The 17233-nt window shown below is 36.3% G+C and overlaps 1 protein-coding gene and 1 long non-coding RNA gene across 3 annotated transcripts in view; one reads left to right on the forward strand and one right to left on the reverse strand.

Annotated features, from left to right (window-relative positions):
- Positions 1-15591, reverse strand: part of LOC111094368 — a 48587-nt gene extending 32996 nt beyond the window's left edge. Inside the window, exons 1-2 of the long non-coding RNA XR_005385180.1 lie at positions 15534-15591; positions 13990-14048 (exon numbers count right to left, since the gene is read on the reverse strand). This is a non-coding gene — a long non-coding RNA (uncharacterized LOC111094368). The remainder of the gene's footprint in view (positions 1-13989; positions 14049-15533) is intronic.
- PLCL1 (phospholipase C like 1 (inactive)) overlaps positions 1-17233 on the forward strand; it is a 328706-nt gene that overhangs the window by 255385 nt on the left and 56088 nt on the right. For both annotated transcript variants that reach the window (XM_038585268.1, XM_038585269.1), the window contains exons 2-3: positions 52-2526; positions 4854-5057. In XM_038585268.1, coding sequence (XP_038441196.1) covers positions 52-2526; positions 4854-5057 — 2679 coding nt within the window. The remainder of the gene's footprint in view (positions 1-51; positions 2527-4853; positions 5058-17233) is intronic.

A 17233-nucleotide genomic window follows, 5' to 3' on the forward strand; every position in this document is an offset into this window, starting at 1 on the left:
TGTCTATTTTTCTAAGGAATATTGAATAACTATTTTCAAATTATTTTACAGGATCCTTCAAATCAAAAATGCGGTGGAAGAAAGAAAACAGTGTCTTTCAGCAGCATGCCCTCGGAAAAGAAAATTAGCAGTGCGAGTGACTGCATCAGCTTCATGCAAGCTGGCTGTGAACTGAAGAAGGTCCGGCCAAATTCTCGTATTTATAACCGTTTTTTCACTCTGGACACAGACCTCCAAGCTCTTCGCTGGGAACCTTCCAAGAAAGACCTTGAGAAAGCTAAGCTTGACATTTCCGCTATAAAAGAGATCAGACTGGGGAAGAACACAGAAACATTTAGAAACAATGGCCTCGCTGACCAGATTTGTGAGGACTGTGCCTTTTCCATACTCCATGGGGAAAACTATGAGTCTCTGGACCTAGTTGCCAATTCAGCAGACGTAGCAAACATCTGGGTGTCAGGTTTACGGTACCTGGTTTCTCGAAGTAAGCAACCCCTAGACTTTATGGAGGGCAATCAGAACACACCAAGATTCATGTGGTTGAAAACGGTGTTTGAAGCAGCAGATATCGATGGGAATGGGATTATGTTGGAAGACACCTCTGTAGAGTTAATAAAACAGCTCAACCCTACCCTGAAGGAATCCAAGATCAGGTTAAAGTTTAAAGAAATCCAGAAGAGCAAAGAAAAACTAACCACACGAGTGACAGAAGAGGAATTTTGTGAAGCTTTTTGTGAACTCTGCACCAGGCCAGAAGTATATTTCTTACTGGTACAGATATCTAAAAACAAAGAATATTTGGATGCCAACGATCTCATGCTCTTTTTAGAAGCTGAGCAAGGAGTCGCCCATATTACTGAGGATATGTGCTTAGACATTATTCGGAGATACGAACTTTCCGAAGAGGGACGTCAAAAAGGGTTTCTTGCAATTGATGGCTTTACCCAGTATCTGTTGTCACCAGAATGTGACATTTTTGATCCTGAGCAGAAAAAGGTTGCTCAAGATATGACCCAGCCATTATCTCACTACTACATCAATGCATCTCACAACACCTATCTCATAGAAGACCAGTTCAGGGGCCCGGCTGATATTAATGGATATGTTAGAGCTTTGAAAATGGGCTGTCGTAGCATTGAACTTGATGTCAGTGATGGTTCAGACAATGAACCGATCCTTTGTAATCGAAATAATGTGACAACACACCTTTCCTTTCGAAGTGTCATAGAGGTGATAAATAAATTTGCCTTTGTTGCTTCTGAGTACCCACTCATTCTTTGTTTGGGAAATCACTGCTCCCTACCACAGCAGAAGATAATGGTTCAACAGATGAAAAAGGTCTTTGGCGATAAGCTCTATGTAGAGGCGCCTTTGCCATCAGAAACCTACCTCCCATCACCAGAAAAATTGAAAAGAATGATTATTGTGAAAGGAAAGAAATTGCCTTCTGACCCGGATGTTTTAGAAGGAGAAGTAACAGATGAAGATGAAGAAGCGGAAATGTCTCGAAGGCTGTCGGTAGATTACAATGGTGAGCAGAAACAAATCTTGCTGTGTAAGGAGCTCTCTGATTTGGTATCTATCTGCAAGTCTGTTCAGTACAGGGATTTTGAACTGTCTATGAAGAGCCAAAACTATTGGGAAATGTGTTCATTTAGTGAAACAGAGGCCAGCCGAATTGCAAATGAATACCCAGAGGATTTTGTAAATTATAATAAGAGGTTCTTATCAAGGGTCTATCCAAGTGCCATGAGGATCGATTCCAGTAACTTGAATCCACAGGACTTTTGGAATTGTGGCTGTCAGATTGTGGCAATGAATTTTCAGACTCCAGGTCCAATGATGGATCTTCACACAGGCTGGTTTCTTCAAAATGGAGGATGTGGTTATGTTCTACGGCCATCCATCATGCGAGATGAAGTTTCTTACTTCAGTGCAAACACAAAGGGCATTGTACCTGGGGTGTCTCCTCTAGCTCTTCATATCAAGATCATCAGTGGTCAGAATTTTCCAAAGCCCAAGGGAGCTTGTGCCAAAGGAGATGTCATAGATCCCTATGTTTGTATAGAGATACATGGAATTCCAGCAGATTGTTCAGAACAAAGAACTAAAACTGTCCAGCAGAACAGTGATAACCCTATTTTTGATGAAACTTTTGAGTTTCAAGTAAACCTACCTGAGCTGGCCATGATTCGTTTTGTTGTTCTGGATGATGACTACATAGGGGATGAGTTTATAGGACAATATACAATACCATTTGAATGTTTGCAGCCTGGATATCGGCATGTGCCCCTGCGCTCTTTTGTGGGTGACATCATGGAACATGTAACCCTTTTTGTCCATATAGCAATAACTAATCGAAGTGGAGGAGGAAAGGCACAGAAGCGCAGCCTGTCAGTGAGAATGGGGAAGAAAGTTCGAGAATATACCATGCTCAGGAATATCGGCCTTAAGACCATAGATGACATCTTTAAAATAGCAGTTCATCCCTTACGAGAAGCCATAGATATGAGAGAAAATATGCAGGTAGGAAAAATCCCAAGCTCTTCTTTCCTACTTTTACTTCTTACAACCCCTCCCTCACCAATGAATGTTGTGTTTTACTAGTGATCTGACTCCTCAAAAAATTATCAGAAAAGTTGTATAAACCCATCTACCGTTGAATTAAGTGTTGCCTGTGATAAAGCAGATACATTTTATGTATCAAATTGTGAATGAACATTGGGTTAAATTTAGCCTGAACCAAACCAGTTAATATAAATGCTTTATATATCCGTTAAATATCCCTGCCATATAACCAATATGGGGTTATGTATATGAAACAATGTGAAAAAAATAGAATGTAAAACAATACATATGTGCAATATATAAAATATCATATATACAAACAGACAATACTAATTACAAGTATATACGTAAAATCTGTGGATATGAACATGAAAGGGAATTTGAAGTCATATAAACAACTATAATGCCTATTAGGTTATTTTAGTTGTTTAAGTGAATGACAACAATAATAAATTGCTCCCCGCCAGAGGAAACACAACTAACCAACCAATATTCAGCATTTGAACTTGTTGAAAACTATGTCATCTTCTCTAAGAAACGTGGTTTAATTGGAGGAACATGGGTTCCAGCTTAAACTCTATCCCCTTGTGATCTTGAGCAAATTATTTCAGATATCTGATCATCAGTTTTCTCCACATGTGGTAAGAAAAATACTAATACATCACAGAATTGTTATCAGAATTAAATGACAATATATGTAAATTGCCCACTCCTGGCATGTGGAGATTCAACATTAATTTCCTTCCCTTTGTTAATGCTTATATTCAGACAATATCTTTCTTCGATATTATAGAATATAGTTATTCTAGGCTTATGTTACTGAGAAACAATCAAACAACAAATACTAAGTTCCTGCAACGTGCAAAAGAGGTGTTGGTTGGCAGAAGAAGTAGCAGTCTAGGTAAGAGAACAGAACAAGAGAGGAATATTTTTCAATGCAATTTATTTGCTCCTTTAGCTAATATTTTAATAGTAATTTTCACCAAAGGACCACGCTTTCAAGATAGAAAACAAGCTTAAAGAAGTTAAGCGATTTCCCAAATATTGCAGTTAGTAAGTAGGAATATTGGGCTTTAAATCCAGAAGTGCCTGCTACCAAAACTCATGATCATTCATGGTTTTTAGTCATGTGGTACTGAACCTCAAACCCATCATTTGGTGAAGACTATATTTTTACATTTTTTCACAGAGAAATTCCAGAATGGACCTAAAATCAATTTTAAATAGCTAAAGTGGTAGGAAACAGTATGGTACATAAATCATACATTAATACTTAGATTGTAAGCAATTTTTTTTGAAGTGGTTGCTTTGGCCACTATTTTAAAAATAGGCTCCAAATATTAGCATCTTCTATCTAACTTTTTCTGACATATTCAAAACTATTATAAACCCCTGTGTTAGATTACTTATACATCATTTCTGCATCTTACTTTATATATTACAAGTAGATTTTATTTCTCTGTAATTCTTGAAATATATCCTTCACACATATTATGTGTTTAAAATACACAGTAAAAAGAGTTGGTTACGATAAAGTTTTTCCAGGTAATGCTGAAAATTTATATCATCTCAACCTAAAGTTTCTTGGGTTAAGGATTATTTGAACCCTAATCAGTAGAGAAATGAAATACCATCATTGTTGCTAAATTCATTCGACATCTAATAGGTATGGCTCACTGTTAATAAGACATAAAATAGTTATAATTTCTATTTCAAATGAATTTTAAAAGGCTATAACATGGACAAATGTATCTCTACATGAAATTTGCTTTAGTACGTGCATCTGTCAGGTACATTTCTGATGGGATGACAGAGAAATACCATTGCTGGTTAGTCAGATGCAGGGTGGTGAGTAATAGCAGCCTGCTACCTTGAAGGGAAAAGCCGAAAGGAGATGTACTCACTCCAGTGTATAATCACTGACATGTTTTTATAATCATCATGATACAAATTGAATAAGCTATTCACAACCAGCCAATGCTAATTCATATGACTACTCCAGCACTGTGTTTTGAAAAGCACCATGTAGCCGTGGTTCACAATCAGCTTTGCTTTATGGCATATTTGTGGCAGTTGCTAAAAACTGACAAAGTATAATAGTGAATTGGTTCTGTGTGTTATCGTGGTGCACATTACACTTCTGGTTGATTATAATCCAGTTTCCTTCAAATTACATATTATTGGAGGGTGTACCTTTAATGAATATACTTTCGTGTAAATCTAGAAGTGTTGGGGGTGATGTGTCATGTGGTCAGAAGTTTAATTCCATGTTTTCTTCCCCACAGAATGCCATAGTGTCTATTAAGGAACTGTGTGGACTTCCTCCAATTGCCAGTCTGAAGCAGTGCCTGTTGACCCTGTCGTCTCGGCTCATCACCAGTGACAATACCCCTACGGTCTCTCTTGTGATGAAAGACAACTTTCCTTATCTGGAGCCTCTGGGGGCAATTCCAGATGTGCAGAAAAAAATGTTGGCTGCTTATGACCTGGTAGGAAATTGTGACCCTATATTTCTTATCTGTGTGTGTGGGGAAATCATCTGGCGGGGGCTTTTCTGTGGAACTCTAAAGAAAAAATAAGATTGGGAGTGGCAGGCAGAGCCAGCCCACCCAGCTTCCCTTAAGCCCCAGTGAAGACGGCTGAGGCAATGCTTTGAATCCAGAGCCCCACAGATTATAAACAGAAATTCTCTGCATTAGCAAGGAATGAATTATCAAGTCTTTAAAAATATACACAATTATTCATCATCTAAATGACTGTGGCCTGCAACATAACCTATTGTATACCTATAGCAAATGAACATAGGCTTCTCAGTGCTGCCTTATGATGTTTGAGACAAAATATTTCTCTAGAATTTATATTTCTTTTTTTAAGATTTTATTTATTTATATGAAAAGGAGAGAGAGAGAGAGAGAGCATACAAGCAGCAAGCAGAGGGAGAAGGAGAAGCAGACTCCTCACCCAGCAGAGAGCCCAATGTGAGGCTTGATCCCAGTACACTGGGGTCATGACCTGAGCCGAAGGCAGATGCTTAATGGACTGAGCCACCCAGATGCCCCTGAAATTTATATTTTTTTAAATTAATTAATTAATTAATGATAGAGAGAGAGGCAGAGACACAAGAGGAGGGAGAAGCAGGCTCCATGCTGGGAGCCCATGTGGGACTTGATCCCGGGACTCCAGGATCGCGCCCTGTGCCAAAGGCAGATGCTCAACCACTGAGCCACCCAGGGATCCTCTGGAATTTATATTTCTAAGCTAATACTATTAAATGATTTTCTGAATATATAATGTAACTTATGTATTAATTAAATTTAAGAATAATTATATTTTTGCATCTCCTAATTCCATAAAAAATTAAGGAGCAAATGAAAATCTGGAAAAATTTGTAACATAAATACCAGATAAAGTATAACTATCCTTAAAATAGAAAGTGCACCTAAAAATCAGTAAGAAGGGGTGTCTTGGTGGCTCATTTGGTCAAGCAGCCAACTCCTGATTTCAGCTCGGGTCATGATCTCAGGGTCCTGGGGTCAGGCTCCATACTCAGAGTAGAGTCTGCTTCAGAATTCTTCCTCTGTCTCTCTGGTGCACACCTCTCCCCCTTCCCCCCCCCCCCCCCCCCAGCTCGTTCTCTCTTCTCTCTCAAATAAATAAATCTTTGAAGAAAAAAAATCATTAAGAAAAATAATATGGGGCAAAAATCTTATATCAATTAGGTTTAAGTATAGCTTCATAAAACAAATGATGTAACACAATCATGGCTTAAAAATACAGTTTTACTCTTCCAAATAAAAATCTGGAGACCAGCTTTCCAGTATAAAACTTCTGTAAAGTTCTTAGGAACCTAGATTCCCTCTAGCTTTCTGCTCTACCATCCCTATAGTGCAATCCTTATCCTCATGGTCCAAATGGCTACTGAAGTTCCCACCATAACACCTGCATTCCAACCATCAAGAATGATGAAGAGGAAAAGAGGGCATATCATCTGCCTTTAAGGACATTTCTCTGAAATAGCAAAGATCATTTTTGCTTATATTTCATCAGCCTAGAGTTAATATACAGCCACACTTAGCTGCAAAAGAGAATGGAAAATATCTTTATTTCAAGGGTGTGTGTGCCCAACTAAAAATGATCTCTTCTGTTACTAAGAAATAGAGAGAGGAGAGTTATTAAGAGGATAACAAATATTCTTTCCTTCAGATGTGAACAGGCAATTCATGTATCTTTTCTCTCCTAAAAATAAACAATGAAAATCTAAAAACATATTTAACCTTAAAATAAGTCTTTAATTAGAGATACTACAGACATGTAGTGAAATATTCCCTCTCTCATTGGCACTAAAAATAATAGTACCTCTAATAGAGAATTTAAGGTAATGTGTACTCTCATCCATCTACTTCTACTATGAAAATAAATTACTATGATTTTAGGGGAGAGAAATTTGGCAATAAAATTTAAAATGTTTATCCCATTTGGTTTATGTATTCCTTTTCTGGGGTTTATTATAAGGCAATAGTGATATACATAAACATTTATGTTTAATAATGTCAGCATAGAACTAGTAGTTAAATAAAATATAGTAAACCAATATTATGGACTCTTTGAAAGCCATTAAAATCATGTATCAGAAGAATATTTAATGGTATGGAAAACTTCTCATAACATATTTTTTGAAAAAGTCCAGTTACAAAAAACATTTGCTATAGGATTTTTTTTTTAATTTATTTTTTTTTTTGCTATAGGATTTAAATCATATTTATATGTATATACATACCTAAAATGTTAGAATATTAACAGTGATTGTTTTTAAATAAGGGGAATGAACTTAATTTTCTTGTGTATGCTTTTCTAATTTTTATTCTCTATTTGCAACACTCTTTACAATGAATCCAACTAATTTTCATAGTTGAATACAGAAATAAATGTTAAGCAAGAAAAAATAATATTTTATTATTTAAAAAAAAAAACTAGAGGAAAGACATAAGGGATAAACATCCTACAATTGAAAAAGAAAAGAAAAAAACATAGGATGCATTCTGCTTCTAAATGATTATACCTCGTATAAACTGTACTCCATGGTTGCTGGGGGAAAAGTTCACCTATTACCTGTATCTCGTTTTTCATGAAATCAATTTTTTCATCATAAAAGTAGGGACTGAAAGCTATTTAGTGAATAGATATAATTGCCACCTAAGAGGTGAAATTAGGGTACTAGTTGCCATAGAGACCGACAGTTGAAATCACTTATTCCTCCAATTCTCTGTGAAGCTAAGAAAGAAAAATTATTCATTGGCAGGGGAGGCTGGTCCCCTGGAGCTAGATTTGGAATAAGCAGAAAAGCACCTGGATTGTATTTGGCCAATTTCCATTTCACATCCCCAAAGGTCTAATGCTGTTTGGTTTTTTCAGTTTTATCTGCTGGAGCTAAATTTGGTCATCAGCCTTTCCTCATTTGTATTTTTAAAATGCAGTTTGTAATTACAGGCATAGCATGGTTTTCCAAAGCTTAAGTAAGAGGCTACAGTAGAAAGCAGAAATACGGGGATCCCTGGGTGGCTCAGAAGTTTAGAGCTACCTTCGGCCCAGGGCGTGATCCTGGAGACCTGGGATTGAGTCCCACATCGGGCTCCCTGCATGGAGCCTGCTTCTCCCTCTGCCCGTGTCTCTGCCTCTCTCTCTCTGTATCTCCCATGAATAAATAAATAATTTTTTTTTTTAAAAAGGAAGCAGATATACTTTCAAAGGTATCTTCGTTTGTAGTTCTCTATGGAAATGATTTTTCATTTTGGTAGGGAACTGAGTGTAAATACCCCTGTACCAAATGGCAAACTCTGCAGACCTTGCAAGGGATTGAAAACTCTTTTGACGGCGCTGTTGGGTTATTTCTTTTAGGCAGGGAAGTGGGTAGGAACTTAAACAAGTAATGATGATATTGGCCTTGAATGTAAAAACATCATTTTTACTTTCGAGGATTTGCATTGCGTTGGTTGGCATCTGCAATGTTTTTGATATATCAGTGTTCAATATTTATTTTAAAGAAGACTTCTAAGATATTCTACAGATTGAGTAATGGTATTAAAAACAAAAATTGGATCATGTTACTTTCCTGCTCAAAATCCTGCAGTAGCTTCCTAAAAAATAAAATTGGAACTCCTTACTGTGGTCAATGGGGTCATTTATGATCTGGCCTTGGACACCTGTCTCACTGACCTTTTCCAACCTCTCCTGCCTCTCCCAGCCTCACCCCCCCTGACTCTCTCTTCTCTTTACTCCCCTGCCCACCAGCCACATGGACTTTCTTCCTTTCTTCAGTTAGATCAAGTTTGTTCCCATCTCTGGAGTATTTTATTTGTGCTTCCCTCTTCCTGGAATGTTCTGTTGCATGAATAGTTGCTTCCTCTTTCTTAATTCTTAGCTCAAATGTCGGGTCCTCAGAGAAGTCTTCCCTAACCACTGTCCCCACCTGTCACTCAATCACATAACCTTGTTTTATTTCCATCATTCTACTTAGCAGTGTTGAAAGATATTTTGCTTGACTTTTTGTTTAATCTCTGTCCTCCTTTCCCCTTCAATTTAAATGTCTACTCCATGAGGGCATAGACCCTGTCTGTCTCGCTTACTACTGTCATCTCTCAGATTTACAACAGTGCTGGCATGTACTATGTTACCAATTAATGTTAGCTGAATAAAAAGCAAATAGAAGCATTTATTGTTGGTGAAAATAGTGTTGTTCCAATGCCATAATTGAGGTGTTACGGTAAATCTTAAAATCTCCTTTGTTTTATTTCTATGAAACCACACTTACCAAACTGTTCCCTGCCTTAAACATACAGTAAAAAAAAAAAAAAAAAAAAAGCCATATAGATTGAGGCAGACCTATGGAGACAGTAAGATGAAGGGGCCAGAGATGGGAGGGGGCAGGGTGGGGTGAGGGAGGGAAGGATGAATAGGTGGCGCACAGAGGATTTTAGCACACTGAAACTATTCTATATGATATTGTATAGTGAATACATGTCATGCATTTGTCAAAGCCCATAAAATGTATAATACAAAGAGTTAGCCCTAATGTAAACTACGGGCTTTTGCTAGTAACACTATATCAATATTGGCTCATCAATTGTAGCAAATGTATCATGTTGAAGAAGGATGTTAATAGGAAAACTGGGCTTAGAGGGTTTATGAGAATTTTTCATACTTTCAGTTCAGTTTTTATGTAAACCCCAAATTCTCATAAAAATAAAGTCTAAAAAAATTTCCTTATGGACTATTAATAATGATAATAAAAAAATACTCGCATGACTAAGGCAGAAAACAAATCCAAGGTGGTGGTGGTCATGGTGATGGTGGTGGTGGTAGTGAAGGGGGCAGGTATCACAAGATGAGCAACTTGTATGTTCAACTCAAATCACTTAAATATTTAGATTTCCCCAAAATGGTAATGAACTGTATAGATGCTATCCTACAGGACACATTGTAACCACTAAAAAAAAAAATACAGAATATATTTAGAATAAGAAAAGACCTGAAGTCGTTTATGAACCTGATGATAACATTTGGCTTATTTCAGTATCAAATGAAATGAATCAGGCAACTAGTAACCTCCATTTATTGAAAGCCAACCTGAGTGTATCAAACTATACTACTTGTCAACAGGAAATAAAGTGAAAATATTTTAGAAAACATTGACCCTGAGTTCATCTGCACAGATTTTTTTTGCTAAATTTAGCTTTTCCCTAATGACCTGAGATAGTTTTCTTCCTCACCAAACACTGACTAATTTAATATTTGGAAATATTTCCTCTTGAGGGTCTTAAAAATTTAGTCTTAAAAGTCATTCTAGTATTAATGTTGCAATCACAATTCTATTATAAAATCTGTTGATATCGAGAAACCAAACATCAAATATACCATAGTAGTGTGGACTTCTTTCAGAGATTTCAGGATAACCTTCCCCCTATTCCATATTCCATTTAAAACACATGTTTTCTATCTGCTCGATGGTACTTGGGATTTCAAAATTACCATCAATTCCTTTGGGTAAAGACTTAATTTTTTTTAAATGCAAAAAAAAAATCTCCATGAATAATAGCACATTAGATTATCAGTAATTTATAGCTTTGAATGAATTTAACGGATCCTGTCCTACCTGGGATTTTTACCAGGAAGAGGGAAAAGGAAGAGATCTCAATGACAGAGTGTTCCCCAAGTCTGGGTTCGGTGAGGGGGAGGTTGCTCAAAGAATTACAATTTTTCCTGAGAACATACTGTCTGCAATCTCCCTTCATACTTTGAATAGGGATGCAGCTATGTAAATGCCTGCCTGACATTCAGGGCAGCAGAAGCAAAGGTGACTTTCCTGATATCAGCTGCATGTCCCGGCCAGAAGTGGGATGTGACACCTTCTGAAAAGCACTAAAGCACACTGGGAACATTAATCAGTAACTCAGGCAAGTAGAATAAGTCCTAAAAGCTGAAGATGAAATTGATGCCTTCTTCCTGGACTAAAGACACACAGCGGAGGCCTGTTGGCATTAGGCTTGCTGTAATACCATTTTGGTGGCTCTATATGGTCCTTAAGATGGTTTTTCAGAAATTATACCAAGAATTTCATTTAAAACCAGAACACCAATTCTAAATGACCTGTCCCTTTATTGCACTGATTTTTTTCCCACCAGGTCTTTGAAAGCGCAAGCTTCACTTCCCCATTCTGAATTTTCACTTTTTCTAAGGAAGTATCCAGTGAAATAGGCAATGTAGTCATAGAGTCATTGCCCAGTCTTTGAGGGTTGCTAATGCAGTCTACATTTGCAATTCAATATTAGTGAGATCCATTGTTTATTTCCTCATATTTTTTCTCATATGTATCCATTTTCTTTTTCTTCTTCCTTCCTTCCTTCCTTTCTTTCTTTTTCTTTCTTTATTCTTTCTTTCTTCTTTCTTTCTTTCTTTCTTTCTTTCTTTCTTTCTTTCTTTCTTTCTTTCTTTCTTCTTTCTTTCTTCTTTCTCTTTCTTTCTTTCTTTCTTTCTTTCTTCTTTCTTTTTCTTTCTTTCTTTCTTTTCTTCTTTCTTTCTTTCTTTCTTCTTTCTTTCTTTCTTTTCTTTCTTCTTTTCTTTCTTTCTTTCTTTTCTCCTTCTTTCTAATGTCTTTGCTACTTCCTTTTCTTTTTCCATCCTTTGTTTCCATTCTATAGCACCCAGCATGCCTTCCTAGCCTTAATTTTCCCTCTCCATCAATCCAAGTCCAGACTTTTGTCCTAATTTCTCACAAAATTGACATTAAGATTCATTTATTGAGCTTATAACAGTCAATACATATCATATATAAAGAGCTTTAGTAGATTTTGTGAAGTACAGAGATGAATGAACAGAGGCAGGTATCAGCACACATAGCCACATGTAAAGCATGACAGCTCTTTTACTCAAGACAAACATAAGTAAAATGAGATGGGAACATGTATATTTTTGCTTGTCAAACAACACTTTCTCTTTTAATATATCACTTTGTATATATGTCATTAGGCTTTCAATTAGTCAACTCAACAGATATGTTTTGGACACTTGTTACTGTACAAGGTGCTAGGGGGAAGAAATGGTCTGAATAAAAGTTTCTGTCTTTGAGGAACAAGAAGTCCTGATAGGAAGGCAGGACTTACACCTAAAAAGAGCAGGAACAAAGACATACAATGTGCAGATAGTGGAGCAGAGAATGTTTTATGTCCTCAGCTGAGCAGAGTCTAAGAACCTTGAGTGCTATATGGACTGTCCACAGTATATTACACACCCATTCCCACTTCATGCTCAGCAGAATTTTATTTGCAAGAATTTTTTTTTTTTAATTCTGTCTCTCTAGAATTTTTTTAATTTTCACTCACCTCCTCCTTCTCTAATGAGGCCTCACAAAGGTGGTTCAGAACCTTCTGGCATTTCTGTCTAGTGTCTGCTCCAGCGCACAAGGCAGGTGATTCAATGATCCACGGTCTTGTTACTTTTGGGCAGCTCATTTGCACATTCTCAGGTTATGATAGAACCTTCATAAGCAGTAGCAGATGCACGTGATAAGTCCCTATTTGCAATAATTTTAAAAGGAAAATACTGTCTAATCTTATATAACTTTTTTCTTTAGATAGCTGAATTTTTACTTTTCAAATGATCTCATCTGTCTACTCTTTCATGCATCATCAATATTTTTGCTTAACATATTTGGGCTTTTTTAGTGTTTTAAATTAATGTGAAAACTTTTCTATAATTAGTGTTTTGAAAGCGTTTTAAATTATGTGAAAACTTTTCTATAATTAGTGTTTTGAATACAACATTCAGGGGTGGAATAGTTACAGGAGATTGCAACTGTAAAAAATAAACACAAAGTGTTCTCTGAAGGTGACTTCTGTGCTGAATTATTTAACATTAACATGAAAGTTAAATCTTTACTATGGTAAGAGCAACAGATTTTCTGGAGATAAAAGAGAAATCAAAACAATCTAGAGAACATGGATTAAGGGTTATTTAATCTTTTACTAAGTCAGTTGGGGGGTATGCTTTGGAGAGCAGTTGATTATGTTAGCATGACCAGGATACTAGTGAAAAGAACTAATTCCTATCTTTAATCACTCTTGTAATGGAATCAGTACACTGGCAGGTATCAATTAAACCAACCATATTGGGTTGGACTAAACAGATTCTGTCAGTGTTATTACAGATATATTGAAGCTCAGGATAGGAAAAAGTTGTGGTGTGTTTACAGTCTCCCCATGTAGTTTGGCTTATTGAAATCAATTTAAGTTGAAATTAGTAAGTAATAGAAACTCTCTATCACTCTCTCATTGTGTAGTTTGTGTTGAACTTTATACTAGTTTTCATTTCAAAAAGTATGTTGGCTTGTATAGTAGTGGAACACACACACACACACACAAAACCAGCCTGCTGACAGGTGCCAAAATAGAGCTGGTTATTTATAAACGAGATATCGTACGCTTAGTGCATTGAAATTTCTTCTACTCGTGGGTGTGGCAATGTCTTCTGGTACATTTTTTTGTATGTTGTGGTAATTGTCAGCATCTTGAAGGTTGGCAACATTTCCACTTGGTACCAGAGTCCTAAGAACACTGGACATCAGAAGTGTATCAACAAGCTGGCTGCATCACAGGCTTCTTCTCTGTGAAATATGGTCCATGCATCTTCAAAGTTCACTTTGCATTTCTGAATACTCAGACAAAAATTCTGGAGATGGTTCACCATGGTTAATAACCTGATAATTTTATGTATTAACTAAAGGTTAATCATAGTGGGGTAAAAATGAATATTTCTAATGATTATTCAAGATATAGTTGAGAACTCTATCTTGGAAATAGAGCAACTATAGAAAAGAAAAGGTGAAATGATCCCTTTACGCAGAAAGCAGCTCACTGAAGTAGATCTTACCAGTATCATAGATGTGGAGACAAATGTCCTTTTGCCTGTTCTGTGTGAATTCTCTTGTCCTGTGCCATCATAAATCAAGCATGGAAATATGACTCAGAGATTTTCCTGGGACAGAAAATACTTTGTTGCATACATCAATACATCATCATACATCAGATGCCATGGACTTCCAGTGAGCTTGCAAATGTTCTGACCTTATGTGTGTACCGTTTCACCGAAAACTAACAGTCTCAATAGGATTAATTTTGCTTAAAAGCAAAAGATGCAGATTTATTAGTAGTCCATCTGATTTAAAGTTTTTAAGGATATTAAAAATTAAAGGATATTATGTTCATTCTAGCTGGCAAATATGCATGTAACAGCAATCAGATTTTAAAAGGTATTGAGTTTGGTAAAATTTAGGTCTTATTTTGAATTATCTAGAGAACCAAAAACTAAAACCCAGTGTTTCGCTTGGAAGGAAGGTACGAGTTTGATTATTTTAGTCTTCTTAAAAGGAGAGAATAAAATAGATCTAGAGCAGATTGACATATTCTTAAGTGATAAACTTTCCAAATTAGATAACACCTTCCTGAAAGAACAGTGGATGCCACTGAATACATTTCTTTCTAGGTTTGATAGGAAGAATATCTATGTGGTTGATGCCTTTTGCAAATTAGACAGAAGGAGAAGCAGTCAGGACGAAATGTATTTTTATGATACTTGGCAAATCTTACTTTATTAATGTTTATCACTGATTTATACTTCCAATAGAAATTCTATACTTTAATATAATATTAGTATCACAATGCAACTCGTAGCATAGATCTGTTCCTCAAGAGCCTGGATTCTAGTCTAAACTATTTCACTAACCAGCTCTTTGGTTTTAGGAAAGCTCATTTGGGCCTCAGTTTTTTCTTTTACGAAATGGGGTTTTCTGTGATAGGTGATCCTTATGGTGATTTCTAAATATAAAGTTCTGTGGTTCTAGGAATTTGGATATAATCAGGAGAAAATTGGAATCTGTGGAAGGTTTATGAGTCATGTTATGAACAAAAGTTCATCTCTTCAGTACCATTCAATAGTTACATTGACTCAGCAATGATCCTAGGCAACTAAATTCTCTATTGAGAAGAGCTGTAAGGATACTTTATTCACACAGATTGGACACTTTAATCCATCTCTGAGTAAAAGCAGTAACGCTTCAGTAAAATTTTTATTTTAAATAAATGATTTTGATCTTAACTGACAACTTTACATACCCCTGTTCAGGACACACCGAATGCTTAAAGTCATGCTAATCTTTATCTGAGTAAGTCCTCTATTCTTTTAGATTCAAAGTCATGGTATGGAAATAAGATCCATTAGGAGATACTCATGTGACAGAGTTAAAGAAAAGCTCTTTGTATTACTACAACAAGCAAGACAACTGGGAGCTGAGACTGAGACATCAGATATGTAAATCCAGGACACTCCCAGATTCTATCAATCCAGTCAACTTCGCTTTGGCTGGTTTAGTACACTGACTACCCAGCTGGAGGATTATACGAGGATATGCTTCTCACCTTCTCTCCTTGGCTTTTGCGCTTTATATTTCATTCCTGTCAGGATCTGTAGAGAACTAGGAAGGAGATTAAACACAAATCAACCATTTTTCCTTCCTTACATCTTAGATAAGCCTGGGGGAGAGGCTGAAATTGTTGATTTAAACGTGGTTTGGAATTATTGGTGTATTTTGGCCATCCATCTTATTTGTTTTCTCTACAACTGCTAATAATTGAAAGTTGACTGCAGAAAATAGAATAAAATTATTTTTCTAAGTACAGTGGAAGCTGTTACCATAGAGAAGATGATCAAAAGCCCTCATGAGAAAAGTCCAAATGAACAGTGACTTTAAGTTCTGGGAATATTAATGATGAGTATTTCAGAGTAATAGTTATGAATTTTTTTACTAAAGGATTTCAGGTTATCGTCTAAGGAATCTCATAGGGATGCTCTTCTATGCTGAAGGTTAAATCACACTTGACTATCTCTTTACAAAATGATCTATTAGACAAGGGGAAAACAACTTCTTATTTGTTAACCTATGGGGTTAACAAATAATTACTTGGGAGATTTTGAAGAGAACTTGAACATTGTTGAATGTTTTGGTCCTGAATTTAGTTTACCTTAAATAAGTAGTGAAGTTTTTATTTTTTAAAAAGATTTATTTATTTATTTGAGAGAGAAAGAGAGAGAGACTGAGTGAGTGTGAGCAGGGAGGATGAGAGCAGAAGAGGGAGAGAAAGTCAAGCAGACTACTCACTGAGTACAGAGCTGGATGCAGACTTGATGCCACAACCCTGACACCATGACCTGAACCAAAACCAAGAGTCAGAGGCTCAACTGACTGAGACACACAGGTGCCCCCGTAATAAAGTTTAAAAATTCATTAACTTTCTGATATTTGAGTAATGTATTTTCTATAGGTATAATTCTCTTAAAAGCTTTGTGTTTATTTGAAAGGGAACTCAGAACATTAAGATTATAGAAAAATGGAGAAGTCTAGACAAAAGACTAGAGATAAAAATAAAAATAAGAATTCCAAAAGACAGGGATGCCCAGGTGCCTCAGTGGTTGAGCATCTGTCTTTGGCTCAGGGCCTGATCCCAGATTCCCGGATCAAGTCCTGCATCGGGCTCCTTGCGGGGTGTCTGCTTCTCCTCCCTCTGCCTGTGTCTCTGCCCTTCTTTCTGTGTTTCTCATGAATAAATAAATAAAATCTTAAAAAAAAGAAGAGTTCCAAAAGATAATTCTAGGTTTGAAAAGTAATCAATAATAAATAAAATACCATATTGTGTGTATATGTGTGAGTAATCAATATGTAGAAGAAATAAATGTCACACAGTAAAATAGAGAAAAGGTGATTATATAAATAAATGATGAATCTATGAATATAGGTAACTAAGTTCCTGATCTACTGGAATTACAATTTACTGGGGAAATGAAGGGTGAGAGATAACATAAGTAGATAATTAATTGTAATTTGAAATAGAAAATAAGAAATTTTGTAAGTGGATTAAAAACATAGAATATTCTTGAAATTTGGAGGTGAGAGGGAAAGGTAAAGGGAAATCAGGACACCAGTGGAAGAGAGGCACTGATATGAGTTTTGAGGCTGGTAGGATTTTGACCAGGCTTAAGAAGACTTCTCTAATAGAAAGAAGTGTGTAGAAGGAGGAACAAGGTGCTTGGAGAAGCATGATTCACACAAGGTCCTAGGAGA

The sequence above is a fragment of the Canis lupus genome, chromosome 37 (assembly GCF_011100685.1).
Source record: "Canis lupus familiaris isolate Mischka breed German Shepherd chromosome 37, alternate assembly UU_Cfam_GSD_1.0, whole genome shotgun sequence".
NCBI lineage: Eukaryota > Metazoa > Chordata > Mammalia > Carnivora > Canidae > Canis > Canis lupus.